The sequence below is a fragment of the Lolium rigidum genome, chromosome 1, assembly GCF_022539505.1.
Source record: "Lolium rigidum isolate FL_2022 chromosome 1, APGP_CSIRO_Lrig_0.1, whole genome shotgun sequence".
NCBI lineage: Eukaryota > Viridiplantae > Streptophyta > Magnoliopsida > Poales > Poaceae > Lolium > Lolium rigidum.
In genome coordinates this window covers 272786577-272800202 of record NC_061508.1, presented here as the reverse complement: position 1 = coordinate 272800202, position 13626 = coordinate 272786577, and the positions used below count along the sequence as shown (strand labels likewise).

The 13626-nt window shown below is 43.7% G+C and overlaps 1 protein-coding gene across 1 annotated transcript; it reads right to left on the bottom strand.

Moving 5' to 3' along the window:
- Positions 1–870: 870 nt before the first annotated feature.
- Positions 871–2923, bottom strand: LOC124683718 (cytokinin dehydrogenase 10-like). Its single transcript, XM_047218180.1, has 3 exons — positions 2323–2923; positions 1808–2205; positions 871–1688 (listed from the first exon to the last, which is right to left on the bottom strand). Exons 1-3 carry the CDS (start codon positions 2921–2923, stop codon positions 1080–1082), a joined length of 1608 nt encoding a protein of 535 aa, XP_047074136.1. The 3' UTR covers positions 871–1079.
- Between the last annotated feature and the right edge of the window lie 10703 nt (positions 2924–13626).

Here is a 13626-nt window from a genome sequence, read left to right as displayed (position 1 = left end):
AGCTTGTGTTCTATCATGATACACCATGTAAAATACAGTGCATTGAGATAAGTGCATCTTAACACTCACACAGTATTTCCTCCGTCCAAAATGCAAGACGTGTTTTTTTTTTTTGTGTTGCATGGTCTTTCATGCAGGACTTTGACAACTAATATGCATCAAATTATATGGGTTGAGAATGTATGAATGGTATTGTTGCATTCATCTTGAAAAATTATTTCATTTCATATATCTTTATACTAGTTTTATGGACATACTGTAAATATAGACCATAATAAAGTTCGTAAGTTGTTGATCAGCCGCCTTAGGGGATACTAATTGTGTTACGGGGCAATACAATGAGAGTGGTCGAACTTACTCTACCACTTAATGAGATTTTTGCACTAAATGATTTCAAACTATATTATGCAATATATTACAGTTGCAAAGATAGAGGGCGGGTGTAGAGTAACTATTTTGCACCTAGGGGGTCAAATAGCGCGACTCTATATAAACACTATTTGAGCACAAGTCTTTGTTGTTATAAAAGGTCATGTTGAAGAGTAATGCGACTAACTTATTTGGTTTGTACTACACTGCAATATAAGAACCGGTTTCAATTTTAAAAAAAAAATACACCACAGGTCAGCAGTATCAGAACAAATCATATGGCACAACTATTTGTAGAGGCACATCTGATTGTAATTTAAACAGTCAGCATAACCAGAACGCTTCTCTGAAGCCTTCTATATACATGATTGCACGTCGATCGATCGGTAGTTGCTTGCACTCATGTATACTCCGCAAGGAGAAAAAAAGAAGTATATTCTTTAAACTAAACAGTCACTTTGGGTCCTTCAAAGTTTAAATCAACGGGAAAACAAATCCATTACGTGTCCATTTGGACGCCTCTCTTTCCCAATCCTACGATCTGAAATTCTGAATACCTACCGACTAATACTGAGTACTGATAAACCAGTGCTTGTTGGTTCAACGTGCACGGACAGTTACTTTTCTTCCTAGGAACGAGCAAATCCAATCCCTCATTCACCCACGACAGACACCTAGAAATCAACCTTTCAATGGTGATAAATTTAATCTCAGGACGCGGCGATCGTCGCTGGTGCTGCGCCGCTCGCCGCGGCCGGGAACGGGAAGATTCCCTGCCCGGGAGACAGTATTGCCCGCGGGTCGTACTTGGCCTTGAGCTCAGCGATCCTGTCCCATTTCGCACCGAAATGCCGCCTCCACCCCTCCTGCGAGGAGTGGTGCGGCAGGTACTGCTTGCACCCGATTTCCTCCCGGTCGCAGAACTCCAGCACCGCCTCGTTCTCCCTCTCCAGCCGCTCCAGGTCACCGGCGGCCACCGCCGACCGGAGCAGCCCGACGGTGTAGAACACGTCCTCGCCGGGCGGCGTCACGGTCGTCATCCGGTCGTCCCACTTGTCTCTGTTCATGGGGTACATGAGGATGAGCCCAACAGGCTTGGTGTCCCTGAGGACGCCGTGGAACACGCCGGCGGCGAAGTCATGGATGCGTGAGCCCGGGACGAAGAGGTTGAGCCACGGGTGCGGCACGTCCCACACGCCGGCTGACCTGAGCTTCTGCTCCTCCTGCCCGACGCGGTCGAGGAACTGCACGTATGACACGTCCCTCACGAACACGAACCCCGGGACGAAGCTGAGCTCCTCCAGCAGCGCCTCAAGCTTCTGCAACCAAAACAAGTTTCTGTTAAAAAAGAAATAGTTCAACGGGTAGTCGGGCTGGGCTGGGCCGAGCTGTGCCGGGCTGGGTTGGGCTGGACAAAAAGATCATGGTGTATATGTACCTGATCCACGCCGGCTGCAAAGTGGTCGTCATAGTACATTGCGCCTTCGATGTAGTAGATCGCCGCTGATCCGGTGTCCACTGCGAGCTCTGTAAGAAGAGCAAGCTCTGAAGCCGAGAAGAAGGAGGACGACCTCCGGCCCTCCGTCAGGGTCCGGTTGAGCTGGACCTGCCCTTCAACGTAATCGAACCCGGATGCCTTTGATATGAGCAGCTCTTGGTCAGCAGTGAACAGGGTTACATCGGAGTAGGCGAGCCTGACCCACTTGACCCGTTTTGGAGCCCGCTCAAGCCCAATCCTGGCCCGGGTTATCACCCCGAACTGCCCCAGCCCGCCCAACGTCGCAAAGAACAGGTCGGAGCTCTTAGTCGGGGAGCAGGTGATCATGTCTCCCGTGCCTGCAGCGAACAAGATTCCATTTGGTATTAGTTTATGATGCTTGCTGCATTCGTGTGCACAGGTTGATTGTCTAATCTTTTGATCAAATAAATGAAAAATGATCGGCCGGTATGTACCCGTGACCACGTCGAGCTCCTGCACATTGGAGATCTGCGGGCCGTGGCGGAAAACCTGCCCACCAATGCCAGCATTGGAGAGAGTGCCGCCGACGGTGATGCGGAGGTAGTCGGTCCACACGCGTGGCGCGAGGCCGTGCTCCAGCGTGGCACGAAGGACGTTGATCCACAGCTGCTCACCACCGACGTCCACGTACATTCCGTCGACGGACACGGTTACACGGTGATCATGATCACCACGTGTCAGCGAGGACATGTCGACCACAATGCCGCCCGAGGCGAGGGCTTGTCCGCGAGACGAGTGCCCTTTCCCACGTGGTGCCACCGTGAAGGGTGTTTGCTGGAAAAGCGAGAGGCGGATTAGGGCAGCTATGTCAGAGGGCGAGACCGGGTGGAAAACCCCGCTTGGGACGGCGTCCACAATGTGGCCAAAGTCCGAAGAGGCCCTGGCTATCGAGCTCTGGTCATTGCGGATTTTGGACATTATATCGAGGGTGGAGAGATCATCATCAAGAGCGCAAGATACGGGCACTCCGAGATGGCTGGCGGTGGAGAGAAAGCTGGTGACCACGAGAAATGTGGCTATACGAGCTATCGGCATGCTGCTACAACAGAGGTTTGGGACGTGAGCCGTGTAGCTTGAGTTTGCTACTTGCATGAGTTGAGAGAGATCTTGGTGTGTGCTCTCATGTGAAGAACTCCTACATATTTATAGGTGTGTTCCTTTGATACCGCTAGAGGTGACTAAATGGGGGCAGGAGTGGAGTGTTTCTATTTGTTTAGATTAAGAAGAAGATCTTAAGGATTCCATTGACTTCTGGCAAAGACAAACATCCATGCTCCTACCATGGTCACAGACCTCCTGGTCAAACACTAAGACCTCACTGATTTGATTTTGCAGGCCCAACCAACGAAATTTAAACTTAAAAACTGGTCAGAAAATTAATCGTTCCACTTAATGACACTACGGGAGAGCACAGATGTACCGACGGCCGCCGTCTGTGCCGACGGCCAAATATCGGGGCCGTCGGCACAGAAGCATCCGGACCGCGGCGACAAAGATGGCCGTCGGCGTTAAAATGGCCATCGGCACAAGCCGGTTGTGCCGACGGTCACCGCCTGGCACGCGTCTAGCCGTCGGCACAACATTTTTTTCTTTTTTTACTACAGATCTGTGCCGACGGTTATACCGTCAGCATAGCTTTTTTCTATTTCTCGCACGACGCTCTTCAAAAATCATAACTAAATCATTCTAATTGAGAAAAATAAGTATAATATATCAAATTTTGCAGAAAAACAAGATCTATCATAGAAAAATATAAAAAAATGGAATATTCAAAATACCTAAACAAATATTTTTAGAAATGAGTTATAATGTTCGAGGTTTCATGGCTTTCACACACGTCAAAAATGAAAAAATTGTCGCTCGTGGGTCGGATTAGAAATCCGCGTCCGGGGACTTGCTTCCCATCCTAGGGTCCACACACGTGCCAAATATGATCTCGTTTCGGCAAACTATGCCATGCCGAGGCCGTTTCCCACCTCATTTCCCCTAAAATCCATAGAACTCCGGACGTGATAGCCCTTTTCGTGAAGGATTTTTCAAAATAATTGTCGTATCCCAGTTTTAACAAACGGAATAGTTACTATGACATATAAAATGACGTCACGCGGCTCTGTGAGATTTTTAAGACTTGTTCAAATTGTCATCTGGCCAAAACAGGACCCCCGGGACATGCGGTATCGCCGTACCGGGCGTGCGGGTGGACCCATTTACGAACAAACTAAACGGACAAAAATTAGCACATATAATGATGTGTCGTAGAACTTAAAACAATTTTTCCGGAATTTCTGGAGCGACGGATAGTTCACCCCTAGTTCAAATCCGGTCAGTTTCCAGCGGATACGGAGGGACACCGCCGGAAGCCGTATGGGTTCCCAAAAAGCTAACGCGTGCACATGTCATCTTATAGGTGGTGCGTAGGTGGTCTACTATCATCGCACGGAGGTTTCACTTCATACTAAAATGCGCCCCATGTAGCTGCTTCACAAATAAAAACCGTTTGGGCACGCTAAAAATGAAAAGATGGCCGACCGTGGATCGGATTAGAAATGCGCGTCCGGGTGTTACTTCCCATCCTAGGGCCCACACACGTGCCAAATATGATCTCGTTTCGGCAAACTATACCATGCCGAGGCCGTTTCCCACCTCATTTCCCTTGAAATCCATAGAACTCCGGACGTGATAGCCCTTTTCGTGAATGGTTTTTCAAAATAATTGCCGTATCCCAGTTTTAACAAACGGAATAGTTACTATGACATATAAAATGACGTCACGCGACTCTGTGGGATTTTTTGACTTCGTTCAAATTCCCATCTGGCCAAAACAGGACCCCCGAGACATGCGGTATCGCCGTACCGGGCGTGCGGGTGCACCCATTCGCGAACAAACTAAACGGACAAAAATTAGCACATATAATGATGCGTGTTTGAACTAAAAACAATTTTTCCGGAATTTCTGGAGCGACGGATAATTGACCCCTAGTTCAAATCCGGTCAGTTTCCAACGGATACGGCGGGATACCGCCGGAAGCCGCATGGGTTCCCAAAAAGCTAACGCGTGCACATGGCATGTGATTGGTGGTGCGTAGGTGATCTACTATCATCGCACGGAGGTTTCACTTCATACTAAAATGCGCCCCATGTAGCTGCTTCACAAATAAAAACCGTTTGGGCACGCTAAAAATGAAAAGATGGCCGACCGTGGATCGGATTAGAAATGCGCGTCCGGGGTGTTACTTCCCATCCTAGGGCCCACACACGTGCCAAATATGATCTCGTTTCGGCAGACTATGCCATGCCGAGGCCGTTTCCCACCTCATTTCCCTTGAAATCCATAGAACTCCGGATGTGATAGCCCTTTTCGTGAATGATTTTTCAAAATAATTGCCGTATCCCAGTTTTAACAAATGGAATAGTTACTATGACATATAAAATGACGTCACGCGACTCTGTGGGATTTTTTGACTTCGTTCAAATTGCCATCTGGCCAAAACAGGACCCCCGAGACATGCGGTATCGCCGTACCGGGCGTGCGGGTGCACCCATTCGCGAACAAACTAAACGGACAAAAATTAGCACATATAATGATGCGTGTTTGAACTAAAAACAATTTTTCCAGAATTTCTGGAGCGACGGATAATTGACCCCTAGTTCAAATCCGGTCATTTTCCAGCGGATTCGGCGGGACACCGCCGGAAGCCGCATGGATTCCCAAAAAGCTAACGCGTGCACATGGCATGTGATAGGTAGTGCGTAGGTGATCTACTATCATCGCACGGAGGTTTCACTTCATACTAAAATGCGCCCCATGTAGCTGCTTCACAAATAAAAACCGTTTGGGCACGCTAAAAATGAAAAGATGGCCGACCGTGGATCGGATTTGAAATGCGCATCCGGGGTCTTACTTCCCATCCTAGGGTCCACACACGTGCCAAATATGACCTTCTTTCGGCAAACTATGCCATGCCGAGGCCGTTTCCCACCTTATTTTCGATAAAGTCAGTCAAATTTAAACTAGAGGTACTTGATCTAATGCTCATGATTTTTTGGTAAGTTAACTTTGTAGGTTCAAAAGATGATATGGATGTCATATTTGTATTCCTCTCATTTTTCTGATCAATTTAGACATATTATTTGCCAAATTCGCATTTACTGATATTAATTATTCCTTATTAAATAAAAAACAAAAAATAAAATCATTTAATTGTATTTCAAATTCTATATTATTATTATTTATATATATATTCATTGTTGTTTACTTAATAATTGTTTAGAATTTAAAAATATAGAGGTGTGACATCACCGTCAAAGGGTTAATATGATAGATATGGTAATATTAACATCAAGGTGTCATTTCTTTCAGGGAAGCTCATCCGAAGAGAACCAAGAAGTTAAGCGTGCCGGTGCGGGAGTAGTGTGAGGATGGGTGACCAATGGGGAAGTTTGACCATAAGTGCAATTTGACCTATTATTAAGTGTACTAAGTGTGATTGTGAAAGATTAACAAGTAAAAAAGTAGAAGAAGAAAAGTGAAAAAAATATAATTTTTTTTTCAAATTTTTTTTTGAATATTTTTTCGAAAATAAATTTGAAAATTTTGAAATACTATGCCGACGGTGTTACCGTCGGCACAACAATCTATGCCGACGGCCAGTCTGTGCCGACGGTGATCGGGCAGTCCCCGACCAGAACTATGCCGACGACGCTATGCCGACGGTCACCGTCGGCACAGCCTGTGCCGACGGCCTTCTAGGCTGTGCCGACGGCTGGCGGCCGTCGGCATACAACATCTCTCCCGTAGTGTGAGTATGAAACATGAAATACATCTAGAGTATATTTGTATGTGGGAAGTTAATAGTGTGCCTGGAAGTTGGAACTTGGAAGCCAACATTTTCTTTTTTGGAAGTAAGGTTTATGAGATCCGACTAGTCAACGATTTGATGGACTCTGATGATCTGATCAAATGATTCATTAAGAAATGATGGCAGTTGATTCTTCCACCTGAAATTACATCGATTTTTACTAATGTGGAGGAGAGAAGAGATATAACATATTAGGCACTTCATGGAAAGTCGGACTGTGCAAGTAGTAAAATCTCTAGAGTTGACATTCAATTCTTTTGTAAAGTCTAGTCTCTCAGATTTACATGTCCAGCACGATATGTAAGTTGCAGGTTATAATCTTTAACTAAATATTAAAACCTAGATAATTGTATCCACGAATGGCTGCTTTTGTCGTATGACCAAAAAATTCCAAAAACAATTCGGGGTGCAGCGCATGTATTCGTTGCATACTAATCTAGTACCCACAAATTGACCTTGTAGTTGCAATTTGCTTTTTTCTTTCCTTTCCAAGAGAGAGGGAATGACTATCATTGAGGGACTACTTCTCTTCTCCTGGGTGTTTGCAAAGATATCGTATCTTTGTTGACATGCATAGCAGCCAATGGAAGGCCTGAGCATCAGCAGATCAGAGTAGAATTTTGAGTTCATGCGGACGGCTAGGCACAATATATAAATGGTATTCCGAACGGCAGTGTTAAATAACCAAAGAGATGCTTCTATTAGGTACAGAGCATGGATGCTAAGGCGTTCGTGTGCTCGACTAAATCAGAGCTCGACATTTGTCAACCGCTTGAATAACCTCCAAGAATTAGTCAGCTACGCAATTCCATAATATTTCGTAGCATAGAAAGCTCAAACTGAACACGGGTAATCCTCCCAGTTCATGCAGCCATGAAAAACCAATGCATGGAAGTTTATACATGTCAACTGCAGCAGAAACTGCAGCAGCACTATAGTTTTGAAAAGACAATATATGGAATGTGAAATACACATATTCTTTTTATTGAACGTAAGTACACATATTCTTTATTTGTCTGTGGGAGATTTTATTTCATGAGTGTATTGCGTAGAAATTGGAAGCAATACATGTAACTGGGATAGATATACTAGTACGGAACATGCTTTCACACGGCTGAAATGACCCATCGCACATGATTTATCTAACAGTGGACAATGGACCTTCACATTGCACACGACTAAGTAAAATGTGTGTGCAAGGGTGAACTTTCTCTCACGATTTCTTTAGCCAAATCATTTGCGAATGTATATCCTTCACAATGATTTTTTTTACTCGACCGTTAATAGAATTGGAAGATCGCAAATGATGAATATGTTAATACAACGGTATGTGTTCAATTTAGATGACACACGTTTATTTCAACAGTGGTATGCTTATCGCAAGCATCACACACATTTTAGCTATGCAACAACTAGATTTGTTTTAGAAAGAGTGAGGCTCTGATACCATATCAATACGTATGAGCAGCGTAATCCTAAACAGGGCCACGGTATTACTTATATAGTATGGGACATACAAGGTACAAGGGTCCACCTCTGTACAGACACAGAGGTATATACAGATTACAATACATGAGGCCTATACATATACATATAGCAGTACCAGCAGAACCATGTAGCAGATGTATACCCAGTAGTACCAGCAACCCATAACAGAATATTGTATGCAAATACATTAGGGAAACTCAATTATATTTGATTGCGAATTTCATACATCACATGTATATATGTATTTCGACATATATTCAATTGCTAGCTATAGAAATGAGAGAGTTGCAGAAATGTTTTTTTGGTTACGTCGTCATCTGATACACCACATCTGGTAGTAGCCTTTGTTGAACCTTTGTTAGTCTTCTCATCATCTTTGTGATTTTTAGAAACACTGCATAAGACACTTTTAACTGAAAAAAGTCGCACAACATTCTATTTATTCGAGAAGATTGAAATGTTTGTGCAAACAACATCTGATGTGTTAGGAAGAAAGAAATAACTCCGCTAGACTCTCTTGCATTGCACTCGGTCCTAAGTGTGCCATGAATGAGTTCTGAGGAAAATAAAAGTGTGCCCTGAATCCGGGCAAGATGACTGGAATGCTAATAATTTATGAAGGGGGCACCGTTACTAATTAAAAGGATCCCTTAATTAAATAAATCTTAAATCGAGCGCCATGTAATCTTGTCAATGCTTACATTTCCGATGATGTTTAACTATGTTAAGAAATAAAACTTTTCTTCGTCTTCAGCTCTTGAAGCCTGAAGTGGCCAATTCCGCCTAAGCCCTAAAATATCTGCTTTGCACCTAAGCTGGTCCCAAATCCGCCTTAGGTTAAAGGTGGCCAAATCTGCCTAGGGCATAAGGTGTCCAAATCCGCCTTGGACATTAGGTGGCCATGGATCCATCTTGGAACCAAGGTGAACAACAATCCGTCTTACTCTTGAATTTTGCTCAAAACCGAATGAATCCATTTAATTTCTTAGTTTTCAACATGCCCGGCTTGCTTAGCCGACGAGTGGCCCAAATCAGGTACTAACATATGGTCCCCGGCGATAATGTGGTCCCATAGAATGCGGTGTAGCCCGAGCCAAGGACGCGCCCGTCTACATGCCGCGTAGCGTCGCCCGACCAAACCCTCCCTCCGTGCAGCGACGGGAGGAAGAAGAGAGGATTTTTAGCTTTTTTTTTTGGATATTCTAATAGGTTGGACTGACAAGCAGGACCTAGTCTTTCTCATAAATTTGCTCCTTACATGTGGGGTCCCCTATCATAAACCGTGTCAATTCTCTATCAGGTGTGGTTTTGGGCGAATTGCAAAAGCTTAGCTCTGAAGTGAAGTGTAAAAGTTTTGTTACAAAAATACAAAGTGGTATGATTTGGTAAATTTTGCTATAAAAGTGGTATGTTTATACTAACAACTCCACAAGATATGTAAGCTTCTTGTTCTAATCTTTAAATAAACTAGCCAGGTGGCCCTCGCAAATGCGAGGGCATCGTCTTAAATGCACTCATTATGTTTGCGAAATAAATTGATGGCTTTATGAACATTGAATTCTAACTTCTAAATGGTATTATTCTACACCACCATAAACTATGATCATGGTTCACATAGTTGCTTGCACATAACCATGGTATATAGGGCATTGGCTGACCTGTTATCGGATGTGGCAAGGATATTTCAATTGAAGAAACTTTCGAGGCATATAGGTGATTAAAAAGCACTTACCCGTGAGCTATATTGGTCTTCTACAACAGTCACAGTTGAACAAACCCTATGTATATGCCTTGTTCCTGTTAATCGGTAGGCAAATTTTTTGTTCTCTCATGGATGCCCTCTTGTGGATCAGCATGATTGCACGAAAAGATGAGCAAGGAAAGTTAACAATGACATAATTTCTCGCCAATCTAGTCGCGTATGGTTGATCTACGACTGATGTACGCATTAGCCACGCTGATGTGGAATAACTGATGGTCTAAAGTGGTTGCCTAGCATCAAACGGCTTAACTGTGTCCGTGCTCTCGTTCCTATGATACCACGTTAGGCCTAGAACCTGAGCCAATCACTCTCTTGTGATCATGCGGTATGCCTTGTCCTGGTTGGCGTGAGTTGGATCCGAGTAAAAAAAAAGATGTCAGATGGATTTGATTTGGGCCTCTTGGTTAAAATAAGTATTATCCTTTGTCGAGATTTCCAAAATCCTTGCAAAAAACAGTTATTCCAGCACGGGGACAAATTTATACCAGACGGAATACCCCGATAGTTATATAATTTGCTCAATTTTAAATATTTTTGGTAAATTTTAGACAAGTTTATAAATTTGTTCATAACTTATGGGAGGTATTTTGGCTGGTATTTTCGGCATGTCCGAAAACCGCTAATAAGGTTCTCACCGGTATAATTTTTAAAACCAATTAAAAGAACCTTGTGTAATTTTGTTACCAAAACTTTTTTTCCGCTGACTGGATACTACTCATAGGATTTTTTTACGGCATAGTATTGTTGTTAGGTGTCCTTGACGTGCACAATATGTAGTTTTTGTTGAGTTAATTCACGCCAAGATGGTCATCACATATGCATACAAGTTAATGTCTGGACGTGTCTATCTATTGACTCAAGAACTGTAGGGATAGGTCACATATTTCCTCGTTAAATCCCAGACTTATATTAAAGATTCTCACAATCTTAAATCGGAGATCTCACAATCAATAGTTTGATAATTTTCTAGCCTAGGCAGATGTGTATATACACCGTTCGATTTTTTCTATTTGACTATCTCGTACGTGAATATATTTAGTCCACCCAACTAATTTAGATCCAGTTCATGTACCGTGTTTCTTTTTTGGTAAGTCTTCCTACGTACAAGATTTTTTTAGGAATTCTATGCATAGTTTTCCCTAACTCATAAATCTATTTTTCTTCAGAATATCCTTATACACCTAAAAAAATGAATTAATTTAATATAATTTTTTTACACAGACGAACCACTCCCTAATTACCATGGACTCCATATCTATATATTTGCATGTACGTATGCAGTTTTGGTAGATTTTAATGGATGCAATTAGAGTCCTATAGGAATACACCACCCTATGGATGCCTTCCTTTTTATGGTTTATCTGCACGGTAGTCTTTTTTAAATTCGGTAGATACCAAATATCATGTTAAAGCATATTATGCAGTTACGTGACTTAAATCGTGTCAGATCAAACTACACTTTTAACGTAACTTTCAATATTCTATTAAATCTCAACCACATATTTTAGATCTAACAAATATAATAATTTTAATGATGTGGCTTAATGTGGTGGCTCTATTAAACATCTGTATTTTGCTTTTAGTATATAATAGATAGAATGAATGGCTGTATTTGTTGACTGGACAAAATGACCTCCAAAAACACAACGGAGTGCAATGCGCATGTATTTGTTCCCTAGTACCCCACAAATCGACCTTTCAGTTACAATTTTCTTTTCTTTCCTAGAGAGAGGGAATGACTATCATTGAGTACTTTTGTTCTTCTGTCTATTAACAAAGATATCGTATCTTTGTTGAAATGCATATATAAGCCAATGGATGGGCGTAGCGCAGCATAGAATTTTGAGTTCATGCGGACGGCCTAGGCAGAATAGAAATGGTATTTAGGACGGCAGTGTTAAATAATTAAAATGATACTGTTATTAGATTGGGAACATGGACGTTAGGCCTACGTGTACTCAAGCAAATCAGAGGAGCAGATATGTCAACCGCTAGAATCCCCAAACTGAAAATAGGTACTGCTCCTCATCATGCACCAAAGAAAAACAAATGCATGTATTTATATCAGAGTCAATTTTAGGACGACGGTTATAATTTTAAAAAGACAACCTAAATATACGAAACACAAACAAAAAAATATGAAACACGAAATACACATATTCTATATTTGCTTTAGGGACGGCCCTGACCCATGGCAGCCATGGGCGGCCGCCTAGGGCCCAGGCCCCAGGAGGCATAGGATTGAAGTTTTTTCTACTATGGGTTGAAAAAAATTTGATAGAGGTGAACAGTCCGAGCAAAATAGAAATATGAAGAGCCTACGAGGAGGAAATCATCATTGTTGATAGTTGGTGGTTAACACCCTCCCACCGCCGCTGGGCAAAGCCCCGGTGGCGTGGCGGTGGCGGGGGACCCTCTCCGGCTGCGCCGTTTTCGTCTAGGTTCTCGGGAGACGTCGTTGTGATGGTGGAGGCGGCGTTGCGTCGGAATAAGAGGGTTGGAGCTCGACCCCCATCTCGGCAAGGCCACTTGTGGCATCGCCGGCGAGCTGCTGCCAGGTATCCTCCCATATCTGTGGATCTGGGGAGGGTGGTCTCCCCGGGTGCAGTCGATCTTCGACCCCGCCGGAGGGTTTGTGGAGTCTGTCTGGGAGTCAGAGGAGTGTTGTTGTTGTTGTCTTCCCCTTGGCCGGCCGTGGTGGCGAGGGAGAGGAAGAGGATGGCACCATCGTCCTCCTTTTTAGGGTCGTGTGTGCTCTTCTGTGGTCGGCGGCTACGGCGTATTGCAGCACTCTCCGGCCGGCCTTGGTGGCGAGGGGTGGAGTCGTTTGTAATCGGTTTCGCCAATAAATTCCATCAGTCATTATCTAAAAAAATAGAAATATGAAAGCGAGTCAGCTGATCGGCCAAGTCCCATCGGGAGTCTCCCACGATCAGTCGCAGAGCTTGGTCCAAATGGCTGGGGGGCAAATGGGCTAAAGAGCTGTCTTGGGCCACTACTTGGGGGGGGGGGGGGGCAAATGGGCCAAATATAGGCTATTTCAGTCAAAAATTGTCAAATATGAAGTGATTTTGGGCTAACAAAATTTGGGGGGGGGGGTGGGGGGGCGCGGCCCCCCTGACTTACACATAGCTCCGCCACTGCCCACGAGGACTAGGCCACGAATACAGTGCGGTCGATTCCCTAGAAAAAACGGAATAGGCCACCGATTAACTCAGGCGTGGACCGAACTATGTCTATCTTCCTGTTTTGTGTGTCTCGCCGATCGCCTCACCCGGCCGTCCTGCTGGCCTCGTCTAGTCGTCTCGCTCGCTGATCGGTAGCCTACCGTCCTGCCTCTCTTCAAGTCCCTCTCCTCTAATTCTTCTTCATCTAATCTACAACTTATTCTTTTAATTAGGGTTCTAATCCATGACTTATTCTCTTAATTGTTGATGGGCTCATTTTAATTTGGTTTTGATTTGACATAATTAAACTAGTAGAAAATACTTGTTATATTTTGCTATCATTTTATTATTATTTCTATCATAATATGCGTAGAAAGTGAAAGTAGCCATATATATGATTATATATGTCTAGTTATACGTACACATATATTAGCCTTAAGGGGTCTTTATGTCGACTTTGCCC